The sequence below is a fragment of the Myxocyprinus asiaticus genome, chromosome 1 (assembly GCF_019703515.2).
Source record: "Myxocyprinus asiaticus isolate MX2 ecotype Aquarium Trade chromosome 1, UBuf_Myxa_2, whole genome shotgun sequence".
In the NCBI taxonomy this organism is placed as follows: domain Eukaryota; kingdom Metazoa; phylum Chordata; class Actinopteri; order Cypriniformes; family Catostomidae; genus Myxocyprinus; species Myxocyprinus asiaticus.
The window spans coordinates 34,424,199-34,442,368 of record NC_059344.1 but is presented as its reverse complement, the minus strand read 5'-3'; the positions used below and the strand labels follow the sequence as shown (position 1 = coordinate 34,442,368).

Genomic DNA, 18,170 nt, shown 5'->3' with positions numbered 1-18,170 from the left:
AGTCTCTCCTGAAATTTTTTTAATTAATACAGGCATGGCCTGCCATCTCTTTTTCCCTCACCACCACAACTTGCAGTTTCCAGAGAATTCTATTAGCCCAGTCCAGCAGCTGTTAATTACCTCTCTACATCCCTCGCTTTTAGACAAATGAAAAGCTCTGGTACAGATGTAGGATAGAGTGATACACTGCCTTTCCTCTACTTTGTATAAAAGCCACTTTCAGAAATGGGTCATCAATCCGTCATTGATAAATGTCTTTGGTAGGTAATGAGTGTCTTATCTGGGTGGGATTAGTACAGATCTTTTTTTGTAATTAGTGTACTAGCACGTCTCGCACAGCTCTCTCTGAGGTGTTTATCCGTGTTTTACTCAAACCGAATTGTGTGTGAACTTTTCTGAGAATGGAAAGAGCTGGCCTGTGAGGGAGCACAGCTTATACAGAACTTTTAAATGAAAACAGAGAGCTAATTCACAGCCAGTTGTTTTACAAAGTGATTTCAAATGAAGTGTGATACATCAGATGGCCTGGATATAGGAATGAGGGTGACAATAGACAATCATACAGAGAGCAAGCTAAGAATGGCTATATAGCTTGAGCATGTTTGACTAAAGGTACTGAGTGTCAACTTGAAGGAATGTTCCAGGTTATTTTCATCCTAATATCTGTGGACAGAATTTGTGGCCTTAGTTTTTAAAGCCAAATAGGAAATGCAGAAAAGCAGGCCAGAGGGTGTACGTGGGCTTTTTCATGAGCTTTTCGTGCAGAACCAAGTTAATTTGACGTCAGTTTGGTTTGTTTGGTAGACATAAATGTGGTTTTCCAAACTCGGGTCCGCACCAGCCAACCGAAGTGAACCACTAATGATGCCATACAGTTTGCATCTTTGTATGTTCTCGGTCACTCTTATTGTAGTATGATGCTTTTCTCTGAATATATTGCCTTTGGAGATCAGCTCACACTCTTCACGTCTTTTAGTGGTACAAAAACTTCAACACAGTGAATCTGCCATTGTTACCTAGCTACAGTGGTAAACAACTGCTAGTCATAGTCATGGTAATATTCAGGTATGGCTGCTCGGACCCAAACACACAATGTAAAAAGAGCCCAGCAGGTGAAGGAGGATGGAATCGAACTCAAAGGGTGCTTCTCATTTCTGAAATTGTGCATCCTTTTTTCCTTTCCTTGCTTCCTTTCCTCGCTTCCTAACTCCACCCTCTTAGGAAATGAGGAAAGGATGGAAGGAAAGAAAACAAGGACAGATGAATTGAAGCAAGATCGATTTGTAAAATGAAATGTCCTTGCTCACTTGTCACTTCAAAGTGCGTTTTTGTGCAGCTGCATTACCTCGGCATGCTTTCCATTATGTTATTGAAACTTTGATTTTTTAATATATTCATAATAAATCCAAATAATTCAAGATGCACTGTTGAAGTATGTGACATTTATGGTTTATTTAAACCACAAAGGTGAAACATGAATTAAAACTGTTGTGTCAGATGTGAAGGGGGAGAATGTACTGTACATGTGCGTCAGGTGCTTTGACCAAAAAGTCTTCAGCATAGGATGCTCCTGTGATTCCTTGCTCAAGCGTCCTTGGTAAGCTTCCTCTGTCCTTGATCCTCATCTCCTCGTGGTGCATTTAGAGAATTGATACGTCCTTAATGATGGCAGACTTTGATCGGTTTCCGGGTCATGGGCACGAGGACGGAGGAGCGAGGAAACGAGGTTGGACAATTTAGGAAATGAGTTTCACCCAAAGTCTTTTCAGCAAGTCAGTTCTCTCACAGGTATTTTTCTATTTAAACAAGCGGCATGTAGGTGCAGCTCCTATCTACTCGAATGGGGAAAGATCGAAATCTTCAAAACGGTTGGTCAAGATTACGATCGAAGAACATATTTCAAATCAGCAATAAAATCTGACTACACTGGTATCATAAATTGTGCTTATTACCTCATCTTATGGCCCAAAAAAATGTATGGCTTTTATAGCTAATGTGCATGCACGTTCTCGAGTTGATTGACAGACGATGTCTGTATCTAAACGGTGATTGTTTCTTTTACCTGTAAGGCAGGACTTCCTGTCTACATCTGTTGACCGTTGGGCGTTCCAATCTCTCCAATTCATTTTAATAGAAGTGACCCGTCTCTGCTAGTCCCTTCCTGTTATCTTTGTGGGATAAGAACTAAAAGTCACTATGTTTGCTTTTATAGTCAGTTCAAACATAAGTTGAAAGATTGGGTATAACTTTGCACAGACAAGCTTTGTAATTAGCGGTTTCTCTTTCAGTTTTCAGAGACTTATTTTCTGTGGTAATCAACAACATGCAATAGATGCAGTCCATAGACCTGTAATTGAAAAATAAAAACAAACAAATATTTCATTTTATAATGGTTATGTGTTGCAGCAGTTGAGTTTAACAGTTGTGGCTCTCAATTAAGAATGCTTTTCTACACACATGCACACCCACACTCCCATACAACAAAGTCTATATGCTGTTTTCTCCTCATTTTGCACATCTGCTTCTGCCTTAACCATTTTCTTCAAATTTCCTTCATCCTGAGGCTCTCCAATGCTAGTTTACACAGCCTCTGGTCTGCCTGCAAGTCTGCTAGCGCAGAGGTCACATTACCAACCGACTGCTGGGGGCCTTCAGCCTCAAGGTACCCACTTAACTGCCTGTGGGAAGAAGATAATTCATTTTTAACTTTCTTCTCTCTTTCTTGTTGCTTTGAGATATCCGCTGCGACTCGTTTTGGTTTCCTCCACTCTCCTTTCTTTTAGAGGGCTGCCTTTTTTTTCCCGCTCATGAAATCACAATGTTGTATTCCACCCGAGGTGCAACTATTCAGAATGCCTTTTGACACAGAGGAACTGAATTCCTGCTGCTCTCTTCTGTTTAAACAACCCTACAAGCTCCGAGAGGCCATGGAAACACACATATCTTTCTCTCAGGCCACACTCAGTGGCTTATTTGACATTTATGAGCCTTTAAACTACACTAGTGGGTCCACTAAAGATATCTGATAAATAAACGCATCAGGTTCAGTGCTTTAGAAACTTTCTCTCCCTCCATCGTTATGGATGCTTTATGAGAACATTTTTACCTTTACTTCTTTCATTTTATTCTCAGACATTTACTCTGAGAGATAAATGATGACTTAAATTTGCAATTGGTGGGTGAATTAGAAATAAACTGTAAAATGTGCAGACTCTATGTTATGGAACACTACAAGACATTAATCTCTTCTCTGTGCTGTTTGGCAAATCCTTATGGCTTTATTTTTAAAGTTTGTCCTATGAATATTCTGCATGTCTGGGCTTTTTGTGTCTGGTGCTTAGTGCTGTGTGTTCATCACTGTAGTGATGCTGACACACTTGTTGACTGATGTAGTGGGTACAGTTAATGACAGGTGATTATAAGTGGCAAATACTCATTCATCATTATGGCGCCGCGGATGGCCGCCTCGATGTGGAGCGCTCCTATTGTTTTGTTGTTTTTGTTTGTTTGTCCTGTGTTTAGTAATCTTTTTCCAGTCAGTTTTACCAGAGACGAACTGCTGAACATTCGACAGCATATACCAGACAATCTTTTCCCAGTTTTTGAATATTCAGACGTTTTGCTGGACATTTTAGTTGGAGGCGCAGCTGTGTTGTTCAAGAGACGCAGGCAAGGGAGACGAGCAGGCGTGCTGGTCGAGCTCCGTCAGCGCGGCTTTCGAACAGCGCTGCCGAGCATTCATCTAGTGAATCTCCACTCTCTTCCTAACAAATCGGATGAACTACATTTCCTCACCCACACAAACAAGGACTTTTCAACCTCTGCTGCCTTGTGCTTCACAGAAACCTGGCTGAATGAAGCCATTCCGGACGCGCTTTATATTTGCCGGGCTTTCAGCTGTTCAGAGCGGATCGCATCGTGGAGTTAACAGGGAAAACGAGAGGCGGTGGAACATGCTTTTACATCAGTGAAAGTTGGTGTACAGATGTAACAATGTTAAAGAAGATGTGCTGACCTAATTTGGAAGCACTCTTTATTAACTGTAAGCCTTTCTATTCGCCGCGGGAGTTTTCCTCGTTTATTCTGGTGTGTTTACATCACGCCAAATGTGTGTTTGAATGCCGTGCTGCAACAGCTGGCTGATCAAATCACAGACAAAGAACAACAATACCCGGACTCAGTTATTATTATTCTTATAATGAAGCAGAGCTGGTACTACAAGCCTGCTTTGACTGCACTGATTGGAGTGTTTTTGAGGCTGCAGACACCAATCTGGACGAGCTCACAGATACTGTTACATCATATAACAGTTTCTGTGAGGATATGTGCATCCCTACTAGGACTTATTTAACATTTAACAACGACAAACCATGGTTTACAGCAGAACTCAGGCAGCTTCGTCAGGCCAAAGAGGATGCATACAGAGGTGGGGATAAAGTCTTGTACAATCAGGCCAGGAACACACTGAATAAGGAAATCAGAGTGGCTAAAAGAAGTTACTCTGAGAAGCTGAAAAACAAGCTTTCAGCTAACGACCCTAAATCAGTGTGGAGTGGCATGAAACAACTTACAAATTACAGGACTCCTACCCCCAACCCTGTGGTGGACTAACAACTCACTGACGACCTGAATGTGTGTATACTGTAGATTTTTTTTGGGGGGGGGGGATTTTTCCCCTTTTTCTCCCAATTTGGAATGCCCAATTCCCAATGTGCTCTAAGTCCTCATGGTCGCATGGTGATTCGCCTCAGTCCGGGTGGCGGAGGAAGAATCCCAGTTGCCTCCATGTCTGAGACAGTCAACCCGCGCATCTTATCATGTGGCTTGTTGAGCGCGTTGCCACGGAGACATGGAGAGTGTGGAGGCTTCACACCATCCACTGCGGCAACCACGCTCAATTCACCATGCGCCCCACCGAGAACAAACCACATTATAGCGACCACAAGGAGGTTACCCCATGTGACTCTACCCTCCCTAGCAACCAGGCCAATTTGGTTGCTTAGGAGACCTGGCTGGAGTCACTCAGCACGCCCTGGGATTCGAACTAGCGAACTCCAGGGGTGGTAGCCAGCGTATTTTACCACTGAGCTACCCAGGCCCCCCTCTACTGTAGATTTGAAATGCACAATCTCACACCCCACACCCACTCTGACCTTCACTTCACACAAACACCAACACCTCCTCCCCCCTCCTGCTACTCAACCTGCACTTAAGATCTGTGAAGATGTTGTGTGCCGTGTCTTTCAGAAACAAAAAATTAGGAAATCTTCAGGTCCAGATGGCGTTTCACCTGCATGTCTTAGATACTGTGCTAACCAGCTGGCCCCCATCTTCACACTGATTTTCAATAGATCACTGGAGCAGTGTGAAGTCCCATGCTGCTTCAAACACTCAATCATCATTCCTGTCCCAAATAAACCCAAAATCACAGGACTTAATGACTACGGACCTGTTGCTCTGACGTTTGTGGTAATGAAGTCATTTGAGAGACTGGTGTTGGCCCACCTGAAGGATATCACTGGACACTTTCTAGATCCCCTTCAATTTGCTTATCGAGCAAACAGGTCTGTGGATGATGCAGTCAACTTGAGATTGCATCATATCCTGCAACATCTGGACAGACTAGGGACATATGCAAGGATCCTTTTTGTGGACTTCAGTTCGGCTTTCAACACCATCGTCCCAGCTATTCTCCGGACTAAATTACATCAACTCTCTGTTCCCACGTCTATCTGTTTACCAGCTTTCTGACGGACAGGCAGCAGCTTGTGAGACAGGGGAAATTCACTTCCAGCACCTGTACAATCAGCACTGGTGCCCCCCAGGGATGTGTGCTCTCCCCACTACTCTTCTCCCTCTGCACCAATGACTGCATCGCCAAGGACCCCTCTGTCAAGCTCCTGAAGTTTGCAGATGAAACCACTGTCATCAGCCTCATCTGAGATGACGATGAGTCTGCATAAAGAAGGGAGGTAGAACAGCTGGCTGTCTGGTGCAGTCAAAACAACCTTGAGCTGAACACGCTCAAAATGGTGGAGATGATAGTGGACTATAGGAGGAACACTCCAACACTGTCCATCATCACCATTCTAAACAGCACTGTGGCAGCAGTGGAGTCATTCAGGTTCCTGGGCACTACCATCTCACAGGACCTGAAGTGAGAGACCCACATTGACTCAAAAAGGCCCAGCAGAGGTTGTACTTCCTTCGCCAGTTGAGGAAGTTCAACCTGCCACAGGTGCTGCTGATACAGTTCTATTCAGCAGTCATTGAGTTTGTCCTCTGCACTTCAGTATCTGTCTGGTTTGGTTCAGCTATTAAATCGGATATAAGAAGATTACAAAGGACAGTTCGGACTGCTGAGAGGATTATTGGTTGCCCCCTGCCCTCCCTACAAGAACTATACATTTCCAGAGTGAGGAAGAAGGCTGGAAAAATCAATCTGGACCCCACTCACCCTGCCCACTACCTTTTTCAACTGTTGCCTTCTGGCCGACGCTTCAGAGCTCTGAGCACCAGAACCGTCAGGCACAGGAACAGTTTTTTCCCTCAGGCTATCCTTCTCATGAACAGTTAAAACTGCCCTATTGAGCAATAATTAATGTGCAATACACAGCTTAGTCTTTTTATATTATCCAACACATCCAACCTCTTCTGTCATTACATTCCCTTGCACCCATTTGTATTTAGATTTGCACTATGTATGTGTATGTATGAATGTATGTATGTGTGTGTGTGTGTGTGTATATATATATATATATATATATATATATATATATAGTCTATTGTATATTCTATATATATTTTATTTCTTTTCAATATTTTTTTATTTTTTTATTAAATTTTTAATTATTTTTTAAAAGTCTTGTTGCTGTTTTGTATTGTTGTGTACTGGAGGCTCCTGTTACATACAAGAAATTACTTGTATGTGTAAGCATAGTTGGCAATAAAGCTCATTCTGATTCTGATTCTGATTCTGAAATATGCCAAGGTAATTATGCCGCTGGCTTGACAGTGCACTGGTGGTACATTGGTGTTTGAATGAGTTGGTGAAAATAAGCACATGCTCTAGAGGTAATGGTGGGATAGAGGCTCATCCCACACGCAGAAAGGAGTATCTGTGAGTTTAATAATATCAGGAAGTAACTGTAAAAAAAAATACATAAATAAAAAAAATCACATTTTGCCTCAGTTTACCCTTATTCCTTCTGTTCTGCATATGTGTGTATGTTGTCATGTACATGTTTGTACTTGTTTTAATTGATTTGGTCATCTTAAAGCATCACTGTCATGGGTTGAGTTTTTGCTAAATTCCTAAAGGCAGTCTATAGGCTCATTCTTTCACATCAGCCACTAATTGACATATCAAAGCTCTCTCTCCCTGAGCATGTATAGAATATAGCATGTTGTGCATGAACGGTGTTGAAATAATTCTTGATTCCGTTCCAAGAAGATATACACTAAGTTACTGCCCAAACATTGTTATATATTATCATTTACAAATAAAAATCCACATGTGACTTTCTTGATACAGTATGAATGGTTGTGTCTAAGCTGGGATCAGTGATCTGTCATATTGAGAATGCATCTTTAGTTTTTTTGTTGTACCAACATTACAAAGCTGTACAGTGTGACACTTTTGATAAATGCATGTTTATTTAACTTTTTTTATTTTTTATTTTTTTTAACATGCATTTAAATACATTTATTCATTTGGCAGATGCTTTTAAACGAAGCAATACATTTTTATCTGTATGTGTGCTCCCTGGATTGAATACACAACCTTGTCATTGATAGTGCCATTCTCTAGCAGCTGATCTACAGGAACACCTAAACAAATTTACAGGAACTATGACAGTTGTTCTATTTTGCAGTGTTTTCAAGGGTTGAAGCCAACAAAGTGTAGTTAGCAGTTAATTATTACTTATTTTGTAATGGTAGATGCTTCAGTTTTAGTAGTTCTTAATAAATAATATTATTTAAAGCTTTTCTCACCGATGGTGTCTGTATTTCCAAGCTATCTCAAAAAAAAAAAAAATAAAAAAATAAAAAAAATGTTCTTCTGAGAAGATTTAACTATAAGGCACAGAGAAACATAACACATGTACAGTAAACACATGCTCCTGAACTTAAAGTTTTAGACTAACTCTTCATAATAGTTGAGTGCATGTACCCTTCACTAACTGTTTAGTGTACATTTCTCTCCACTCTGTCTTCACTACCTGTCTCTGATGGCTGATTGTAGTGTGCATGGTGTGCAATAAAAGACTGTGTTAGTTCTAATTAATAACAAACAGTATATAATAGCGAGGTCTAACGGTTCCTCATTATGTGCTCCTTGAGCTTTATTAAAATGTTACGTTTTAGTGAGGACACATTTGGCCGAAGGATCTTTATTTTTGTGTGTGTGTTACTGGTTTGTAGTAGTCTGTAAATATATGTGCTTCAGTTTTTTTCCATCCTTTAATTAATTGCTGGCACCAGCTGTAACGTACTGATTCATTTCACTCTGAATTATTGTAAGTGCAACAAAGTTGTGCCCTTCCAAGCAGCTCTGAATTTTGGAGAAGTTTCAAATGCATTTTGTTCCTGTCTCTGTAGTATTCAGCAGTTTGGTGACCGGTGTCCCCTTAGTTAAATCATTTACTCGCCCTCATGTTGTTCCAAACCTGTTTAAAGCAGATGTTGGATCCTCAGTCACCATTCACTTTTAATGTATAATTTTCCCATACAATTAACATGAATGGTGACTAAGACGTAAGCGATCCCTTTATACAAAATTGCTGTTTTTTTGTAATGCTGTTTAACAAAGACATTTCTAGGTGGGGCCTGGTAGCTCAGTGAGTATTGACGCTGACAACCACCTCTGGAGTTGCGAATTCGAATTCAGGGCATGCTGAGTGACTCCAGCCAGGTCTCCTAAGCAACCAAATTGGCCCGGTTGCTAGGGAGGGTAGAGTCACATGGGGTAACCTCCTCGTGGTCGCAATTAGGGGTTCTCGCTCTCAACAGGGCGCATGCTGTGAGTCTCCGTGGTGCCATGCACAGCGAGCCACATGATGATATGCACGGATTGACTGTCATGCACCACCATGAGGACCTACTAAGTAGTGGGAATTAGGCATTCCAAATTGGGAGAAAAGGGATAAAAAAAATAAAAAAATATATGTTTCTGATTTACCAAACATCTCTTTTGTGTAGAACTTTAACAACTAGTAGCTTTCTCCACCTCTGTTCTTCTTTGTTCTTCTACCCTCTGTCCAGCTCTTTCATTCTTCCTCTTTTTATATTGTCTTTTTCCTAAAACACGTCCAAGGAGTGACTTCTATTGGCTGGTTTAAATTGCAGGCTGCTGAAGTTGATGTCAGGGATGTCTCTGTGCTTTTATAAGACACTTAGAGTATCCAACCCTGCACTGTAGATCCCGTGTACTAAATGGTGTTTATTCAGCCGGTTAGTCTGGGAAAACATATGGTGCCATTTGGAGCTTCAGACTATGCATGCTGTTCCTCCTTAATTAGAGCAGGCCGGCTAGTGAGTGCCACACTTTGCACTCTGTCAATTACCCATGCACCACGCAGACTGAGAGGTCACACATACACACACTAAACTAACTGACTTACACTAAACAATGTATGGGCAATAGATCGTCTTTCTCGTCTAAGTGTAGAGTGAGTTTGAGATACTTGTGCATGTGTGTATCATTAGGAGCATACTGTAGGTGTAAGGTTTGGTTTCTATCGCATGTTGGTGTTTGGGTTGTCATCTGGGAGGTTGTTACAGAGAGAGAGAGAAGCAGAGGAAGAGCAGGTTGGCAGCACTGCAGGTAGTCCCTGTTACGAGTCACTGCTGGGATTTCACGTTAGTGAAGTCAGTTTAGTTAAAGAGATAGACTAGAGATAAATACAATCTTTTATAAGCAGTGAACTTCTCAAGGTTGCCCAGCTCTCCCCTCCTTTTATCCCTGTCTTTTTTATCACCCTTCTCAGGTTATGGATTTTACTCATTTTATTTTAAAGAACATATGGCTATCCTATCTTTTTCATTAAACATTTTGCAATCAGTATGCTGATTGAAACTTGGATGGCCTCTGCTAAAATGTTGAATGTACTGTATAAACTGAAACGCATGTCTTTAAGTCACACATTATTCCTTTCTTTGTTCATTCATCTCACTCTGCCTTTCCTTAGTATTTTAAAGGGATAGTTCACACAAAAAATAGAACCGAAAATTCTCTCATCATTTACTCACCTTCATGTCATCCCAGATGTGTATGATTTTCTTTCTTCTGCAGAACACAAATGAAGATTTTTAGAGGAATATTTCAGCTCTGTAGGTCCTCACAATGCAAGTAAATGGACGCCAAAATTTTGACACTCCAAAAAGTACATAAGGCATCATAAAAGTAATCCATACGACTCTAGTGTTTTAATCCATATTTTCAGAAGTGATATGATAGGTATGGGTGAAAAACAGATCAGTGTTTAAGTCCTTTTTTGCTTGAAATTCTTCTCCCTGCCCAGTTGGGGGCGGTATGCATGAAGAATGTGAATCACCAAAAATACAAGAAGAAGAATGTGAAAGTGATCTGTTTCTCACCCACACCTATCATATCTCTTCTGAAGAAATTTTTTTATTTTATTTTTTATATTTTTATCCCCTTTTCTCCCAATTTGGAGTGCCCAATTCCCACTACTTAGTAGGTCATCATGGTGGTGCGGTTACTCACCTCAATCCAGGTGGCGGAGGACAAATCTCAGTTGCCTCTGCTTCTGAGACTGCCAATCCCCGCATTTTATCATGTGGCTTATCACCACGCACCCCACTGAGCACGAGAACCACTAATCTCGAACACGAGGAGGTCACCCCATGTTACTCTACCCTTCCTAGCAACCGGGCCAATTTGGTTGCTTAGGAGACCTGGCTGGAGTCACTCAGCACACCCTGGATTCCAGCTCACAACTCCAGGGGTGGTAGTCAGCGTCCTTCTGAAGATATTGATTTAACCACCTGAGTTTTATGGATTACTTTTATGCTGATTTACAAGATTTTTGGAACTTCAAAATGTTGGCACCCATTCACTTGAATTGTATGGACCAAAAAGAGCTTCGAATTTCTTCTAAAAATCTTCATTTGAGTTAAGCAGATGAAAGAAAATCATACACATCTGGATGGCATGAGGGTGAGTAAATGATGACATACTTTTCATTTTTGGGTAAACTATGCTGTACATTTAACCATGCTGCAAACATCACCAAATGCTCATTGCGTGATCCTTCTCTCTCTTCTTCTGGTTAAGCCCAAACTGCCCAAACAGGAGTTTGTAAAAGCTAGCAGACAAATTAGCATATGCTGCATTTATATTTCAGCAGCATTTAAAACACATATCTTCACCCCTGAATTATGCATGCTGTACAGAGAGGTTCTTGTCTCAGAACCACCTGGGAACCAAGTCTGATTTATTTATGTATTTATATATTTGCTTTTCAAAAATGAAATTAATATGCTTAGTTCATTTAATTTGTTCTTGTTATTAGGCTATTTTGCCAATCAATATTTTGCCTATCAATAGTTTGTGTCTATCAAGTGCTCTAGTTTTAGATAGCGAAAAGGCACAAAGTTGAGGGTCAAACAAATTCAGTGGTCAGTTGAACTGCTCTTCAATTTTTATATTGTTACAGCATCATTACCACTATGTGTGCATTTGTGTGTGTGTGTTTCCGTTTTTATCTCTAAATATGAATCATTGCCAACTATGGCAGAGTGAATAATTCAAATCCTCATGTCCCACAGAATGCGGCATAAGCAGCATTTGATTGTCAGAGGATGGAGATTGTGTAATGGTAAACATGGCTTAAAAGACTCACATTTATTATGGACAAGCCTTTTCAAATGCTCACAGATGCAAATACAGCACAGATCAGTTTAAATATGCAGTGCACACTCCTACAAAAATATCTGAATGAGTTGGATATGTTTATGTACACATTATCTTGCTCGGGTAAATTGGATGAGACGTGATTGGTCAGGGGGGACATGTTTTATGTATCAGTGTATACTGCGAGGCTCATATTCATTAAAGGAAATCATACCATCAAAGCCCAGCTGTGAAGTCTTCAACATTTTCACAATATGGTATAGATACTGCATTTAATTCAACACATCCTGTATGCCTGTCACTCATACTATTTAGCTTGAAGGAAATAGTTTCTTTCTTTGAACTCAAAAGGTGATTTTTTTTTAAACATCTTCACAGGGATTATTTGCTGCCAAATAATGAAAGTTTAATGTTATCAACATAGCAGCCAGCCATAGAAGGGTTGGATTTAAGAGTGAATAATGACTCCAGTTTTGTTGATCATCACATTGATCTTATGGCTTTAGAAGACTTAGTGCATATAGTGCAAGAGTTGCTTTTTATCAGTTGTTTTAACTGTAATTTTAGGGTGTTTTTGTCCTTTTTCAAGTCACTATTCAGTTTTGTTATATGGCCAATAAACACTGTGAAGACTTTCTAAAATGTCTCCTTTTGTGTTTTGCAAAAGAAAGAAAGTCATATTGGTTTGGAGTGACATTTTTGTGAGTAAATAATGACAGAACTTTCATTTTCGGGTGTACTATTTCTTTGCAGGTGCTGCAGTATGCTGAACAGTTTACCCTCCTTAGTGGCTATTTTAAGTTAGTGTGTGCTACAGTAACGGATCTCTTTTACACAGTTTGCATTAGGCCAAATTTAAATTTAAAGCTGCTTTTTTTTAATGTCACAGTTGCAAGTTTCCTCCTGATGATAAGCTGCAGTTAATAAACACTCATCTCATAAACAGCACGTTCAGATGCTGTTGCTGGCCTGGGGCGCTTGTAACAGCTTTATAACACCATTTATTACACCTTTATTAAGTATTTAATAGAGTGTAGAGGGGTAGGAACGTTTCCTAATGGGTGTTGGGAATTGGACCAGGTATCACTATTTTTGTTCTTTTTTTCCCCAAGCGTCTAGTTAGCTCACACTAAATTTAGCCCAGTGCAGAAGTGTTGTTGGCCCATCCTGTGTGTGTCTCATTTTTCCTCTCTGGCATGAAACGTTTGGCATTAAAAGCCCTGTACTACAAAGGTGTATTTGAACCATGCTTTTAGATGCAGATAATGTGGTTAATTGCAGAACAGACCTTTGAATGGGAGAACTGCATAAAAGTACAAATTATTTAAAGCACTTTAAATGTTTGTCTTGTTTTCCTCTGCAAAAATGATCTTGACCACATCCGTTAAACTCTTGGTTTTTGAACTATAAATATTTAAAAATATGCTGTCGATTTGCTGTTCTTTATTTTACTGCCTCCCTTTAAAGTACTTGTTCTTGTGCCAGCACTAATCCGTCCTCCATGTTCTAATGGGTAGAATGATCTAGTGAATAAATTACTTTCTTTTATAGTACAACGTTTTCTTTGTCAGATTAGATTGTATTTGTTGAGAGGAGCAGCGGCTTCCTTTTCTGTGAGCACGTTTTCGATTTCTGTACACAAAAGTCAGACATTTTCTTATTATCTCATATTAAAGTTACCTCTGGGTCTGGATATCTAATTTTGCTCCCTAACTCACTTTCTCCAAATACCAATTTGACCTCCCTTTTATTACTCACTTTTTCTTTCTTTCTTTCTGTCTTGTTTTCCATTCTTACTCCCTGTGTAAAGAATAAAGGTATTAATCTTTTATGTTTTGGAAAAATCAGATGACTGCTATTTGCTGGACCTCCTGTGCAGTTCAGGATGGTGAGCTGGCACGGGGAGAGGGAGACCAAATTGCTGAGTAAATCAATACGTTGCTTGAATGTTAGGGGATCTGATTTCAAAGGATGGCATTGACATTTGTAAGCCGTGGTTTTGATCTCTTTTCCATTCCACTCTGGTTCTACTTGTTATCATAGTTGCTGTTGTTTGTATGTTATTTTAACTTCTTTTCCAAGTAGTTATTTTGCAATTTGGACAAAAATACAATTAAAGGCCCATCTGGATGTAATGACAGATGGATGGCTCTATTGAAGCCATACCTCGGCTTTGGCAGGTCTAGGCCCTAGTAATGTAGGGCTGTAATGCGGGATCCCTCAGATTTTAGTAGAGTAAACTGGCGAAGGAGCTTTCAGATAACCAGAGGATGAGTTTTTAAGTGGTTAAGACAGTATGTCAAGCCAAACATTATGCCTAGAGCTATTACTGCAAATGTTTCAACTCAAACATGACAGCAAGAGTAAGTTTAATTTAGAAATTTAGTAATTATACCCAGAATCCCTAAGGTACTGTATTAACAGGGTTGTTACATCTGAATTTGAGATCATAGACATTCATCTTATTATTGTACTTTTTTTTTTTTTTTTTTGCCTAATTTATACAATTGAGGAAGCTGAACTTTTTTCTCCTGAACAAACTAAAGCACACTAGGCGAACAAAGCCTGTATTTATATTATGTGCTGCATTGTTTTAAAATTTGTTTACGTATTATTGCCTTATTGATCTTGTTATGGAGACCTTTCCACTTTCTGCATCATATAAAAAAGTGTACTTTTGAACAACCTTGTAGAGCCAGGTACAAAGTTACCATTTTTTAACATTAAGATAGCTAATGTAGCTAGCCATCATCTCTTATGCTGGCACGAGCAATTGTAAATAAAGAATGTCATGTCCAAACCACACCCACAATTAATTTTACCAATCATCAGCACATTTTGGCTAGCCAAGTTCTTGTACCAGTAGGTCAAGAATTTTAGAGATGTGCAGAAATAAGAGAAATGCCACCAAACAAACACCTTAGAAGAACAGAAACTCCAGTGCAAGAAGCTTGTTCGCCCAGTAAGTATAAATAAGCGTTAAGATGAAAATGATATTACCTACTTTTATCGCAAAGCCCATTCCACCCTTAAACAGACACATACACTATCAGTGACAGGTTAATCACAGGTTATAGCTTTGAGTGACTACCTGTACTGCTTGTTTTGTGCTAAATCTCAGAGTCAGAGATGCAGGCATCTCACGTTTCTCTTCTGACTGTCTTCAGGGTGATTGATTGTGCTGTGAGAATGAGGAAAGACCTGGACTACATTTAAACACACAATTTCCTCTCCCTCTTTGTCTCCAAGAGCATGCAAGTACAAACATCTCTGACACCCTTTATTAGCTAGAAACAAACCCTGGAGGCTTGGGCCAAATGGGAAATATAGGAAAATTGAGTTGCTTTGAACTGAGGTGTTTTTGATAACTACTTGGTATGCTTCCTGAAGGATAACCTGTAGGCTTGTTTCTTCAAACCTAATCCCTTTGATTAGGTGCCAAGCCAGATAGCGCTCTCTTCCCCTTTCTCTCATTCTCTTCTTCCCTCTGAAGGCCTGACCCACTCCTAATCATCTGTCCTTTGAAATCACTCTTGCCTGAACTCTCTATATACAGGTAGGTGGACAAGTACCTAGACCTCATTAAGATGTTCAAAACCCTCTTTAGACGTTTGGCTTTCCTTTATCTGTTGATGTCCTCCCACATAAGTAGATGCAATAAACACATGCTTCCCTCACTCCTATTCAGGGTCACCATGGCCTACTCCCCCTCCCTTACACTCTGGCATCATCATTGGCACTCTTGCCAGATTATTGTTTCTCTGGATAACTGCATCTTAAGGACTTGCTCCTTGGCTGGCTGATGGGGTCATAGTGACAGTTGCTAGGGGATACAAGTTGAAGCCTTCAAGTCATCTGGATCAGACATGGAGGATTCTAATGGAAGCCATCTACAGATTCCATTCCAGTGATTGTTATCCATATCAGACCTCAGGCTAAACCTCGGTAAACAGCCACAAGTTACCTAATCACCTCCTAATAGCTCTTAGCTTTGCCACTGAGCTGTGTGACCAGCATGTGCCACAGCCCTCATAATCCGGCCGGAGTCCATTGAGAAGGCCAGCTCTACACTAATACTCATGAATACAAACTTTTGCAAAATGAAAGGATAAAGAAAAGACAAACTGTACAGCTGACAATCCAGCTGTAATAGCCAACCTCCACTGAATTAATCCATAAAACCCCAAAACCCCTCTTACAGTATTAGAGCTCATTTCTGTCCAGTTCATGTTACCCAACCGTTTTTTGATTGAATTTAATCCATCACCAACAATCTCAAACCCCGGTCCCAGAAGACCCCCAGTTCCAGTAATCCAACTATTTCAGCAGTAGCTTCCGGCTTGTTGTCAAACCCACATCCCTAAAGCATCTTGCACCTTGCTTTCTTATGTGTAGCACTCTAAAAACCCTTTTTTCCCCATGTTGATCTCAAGAGGTTTGCAACTTGTCAGTAATATTAAGCCATTTTTCAAACTAGAATGTTTCAGTGTCTGCTGATTTTGATTATGTCATCAGGTTAAATATATTAAAACATATCTATATCAGTCCTCTCTATGATCTTGGTTTAACTGATTATTATATAAATGCAGCTAGTTAACATTTAAAAATGTCTAATGTCTATTAGACATTTTTAGTTAAAATTAAATAAAATTAGTTACTGTAACTAACAATGAACAATACTTTTATAGCACTTGTTAATCTTGGTTAATGTTAATTTCAACATATACTAGTACATTTTATAATTAAAAGTTGCATATGTAAACATAAGTTAATGCATTATGAACTAACAGTGAACAATTGCAAATGTATAAATTAACATTAACCAAGATTAATAAATGTTTAAAAAAATATTGTTCATTGTTAGTTCATAATCCCTTAAGCATTTACTAATGTCAATGAATAAAAGCTTATTGTAAAGTGAGACACATTTGTGCCATTACAATTGCCACAATTACTTCCTGGTTTTGAGACTGAAAATAAATTCAGCAAAAGTGTTATTTATTTTACTAGAGGATCTGTTTTCTATCACTGAGTTGATAAACCCGCCAATTTTCTCTTTGTCTAACAGACACAGTGTCCTCCTTGGTGGTTTGTGATGGACCAAGGCTGCCCTGTGTTCCCTGTTTAGTTTCCCTGTTTAGCCTTTTGCTTCTAACACAAACCAGTCCTGAATGAGAGACATGGTCTCCAGTTACTCTTCTTTCATACACATCAGATGTTGTGTAAGAGATCACAGCTGGCTCTCAACCTTGTTTTATGCAGCTTTTCCCAGCAACCAAGTGAAGAAACAAAAGGCACCTCAACAAAAAGCATGTCAGTGTTTTAGTACTGTACTTCTGGTGGAGGAATTTTGCTTTTCATTGCCATGACATGCATGAATTCTCAGGAGATGTTTCATGTTAAGCAGACTGATCAGAACCCATCATCAGTGTGAACAGACAAATCTGCAGTCTAGTCTAATTACGATGCTATCAAATCCAGAAACCCTTGTAGAGAAGCTCAGGAGAGATACAAGGTGAACCCTGCAATAAAAACCCACCATCAACCTTCTGTTAAGAGCAGCATCATTTCTGAAGTTTCTTATGTATTGAAGTAGTAGTTAGTAATCTTTGATGTCCTAACATGAATCTTCTGGAAGTCGATGGCCTGAAGACATTGGGTAAGCTCCTCAAAGTAAAACTATGTGGATCTACCATGATCTATTATATATAAAGCAACATTTATTTATTTATTTATTTATTTATTCCAAATTTTGTCATGCCAGTGCACAGGGTGTGTGGATAAGCATGTGTCACAGCTCTTTACAATCCCTTATGATGACGTCCCGCCCTGTCGTAGCGTAGCATTGCTAGTGCTAAAGCCTAGCCCCCAGCAGCTGGAGAGCACAGAGAGCTGCTGATATCCATGACTGGATTTGAGCAGGCAGGCCAGCCCAAATCTTTTACTGATCGCTTTTAGTCAGGGATGGAAAGCTGTCTTGAAAGGCTTGTTAATGGGAGGGAAGCCTTTGTAGCTGTGTGCTCATGAGCGTTTGTGTATGTGTGTGTGTGTCCAGAGGTTTGAGGGATGACGCTAGGTTAACAGACGTGGAAGATGGAACGACAGTGACCCCGAGCCATGGTAAAACTCTGAAGTTACTGTTACCACCCAAGCAAACCTCTTCTCTCAGAACTTTTTGTATTTGCCTGACACTTTCTCACAGAACTTGAAACCGGCCCTCCACCAGATGGTAGAAACTGACATAGTGTACATTTGTGGCATTTTAAATATGCATTTCCTCATACTATTGATA

General features: G+C 39.9%; 1 protein-coding gene across 2 annotated transcripts in view; it reads left to right on the top strand.

Annotated features, from left to right (window-relative positions):
- The window catches only part of LOC127444144 (alpha-ketoglutarate-dependent dioxygenase FTO-like), a 208,405-nt gene that overhangs the window by 120,819 nt on the left and 69,416 nt on the right, over positions 1-18,170 (top strand). Inside the window, exon 9 of one of the 2 annotated variants that reach the window (XM_051703373.1) lies at positions 15,046-15,152. The exons of the other annotated variant lie outside the window; for it this stretch is intronic. Coding sequence (XP_051559333.1) covers positions 15,046-15,094 — 49 coding nt within the window. The 3' untranslated portion in view covers positions 15,095-15,152. Of the gene's footprint in view, positions 1-15,045; positions 15,153-18,170 lie in introns of those variants that run through there. 2 annotated transcript variants of the gene reach the window in all.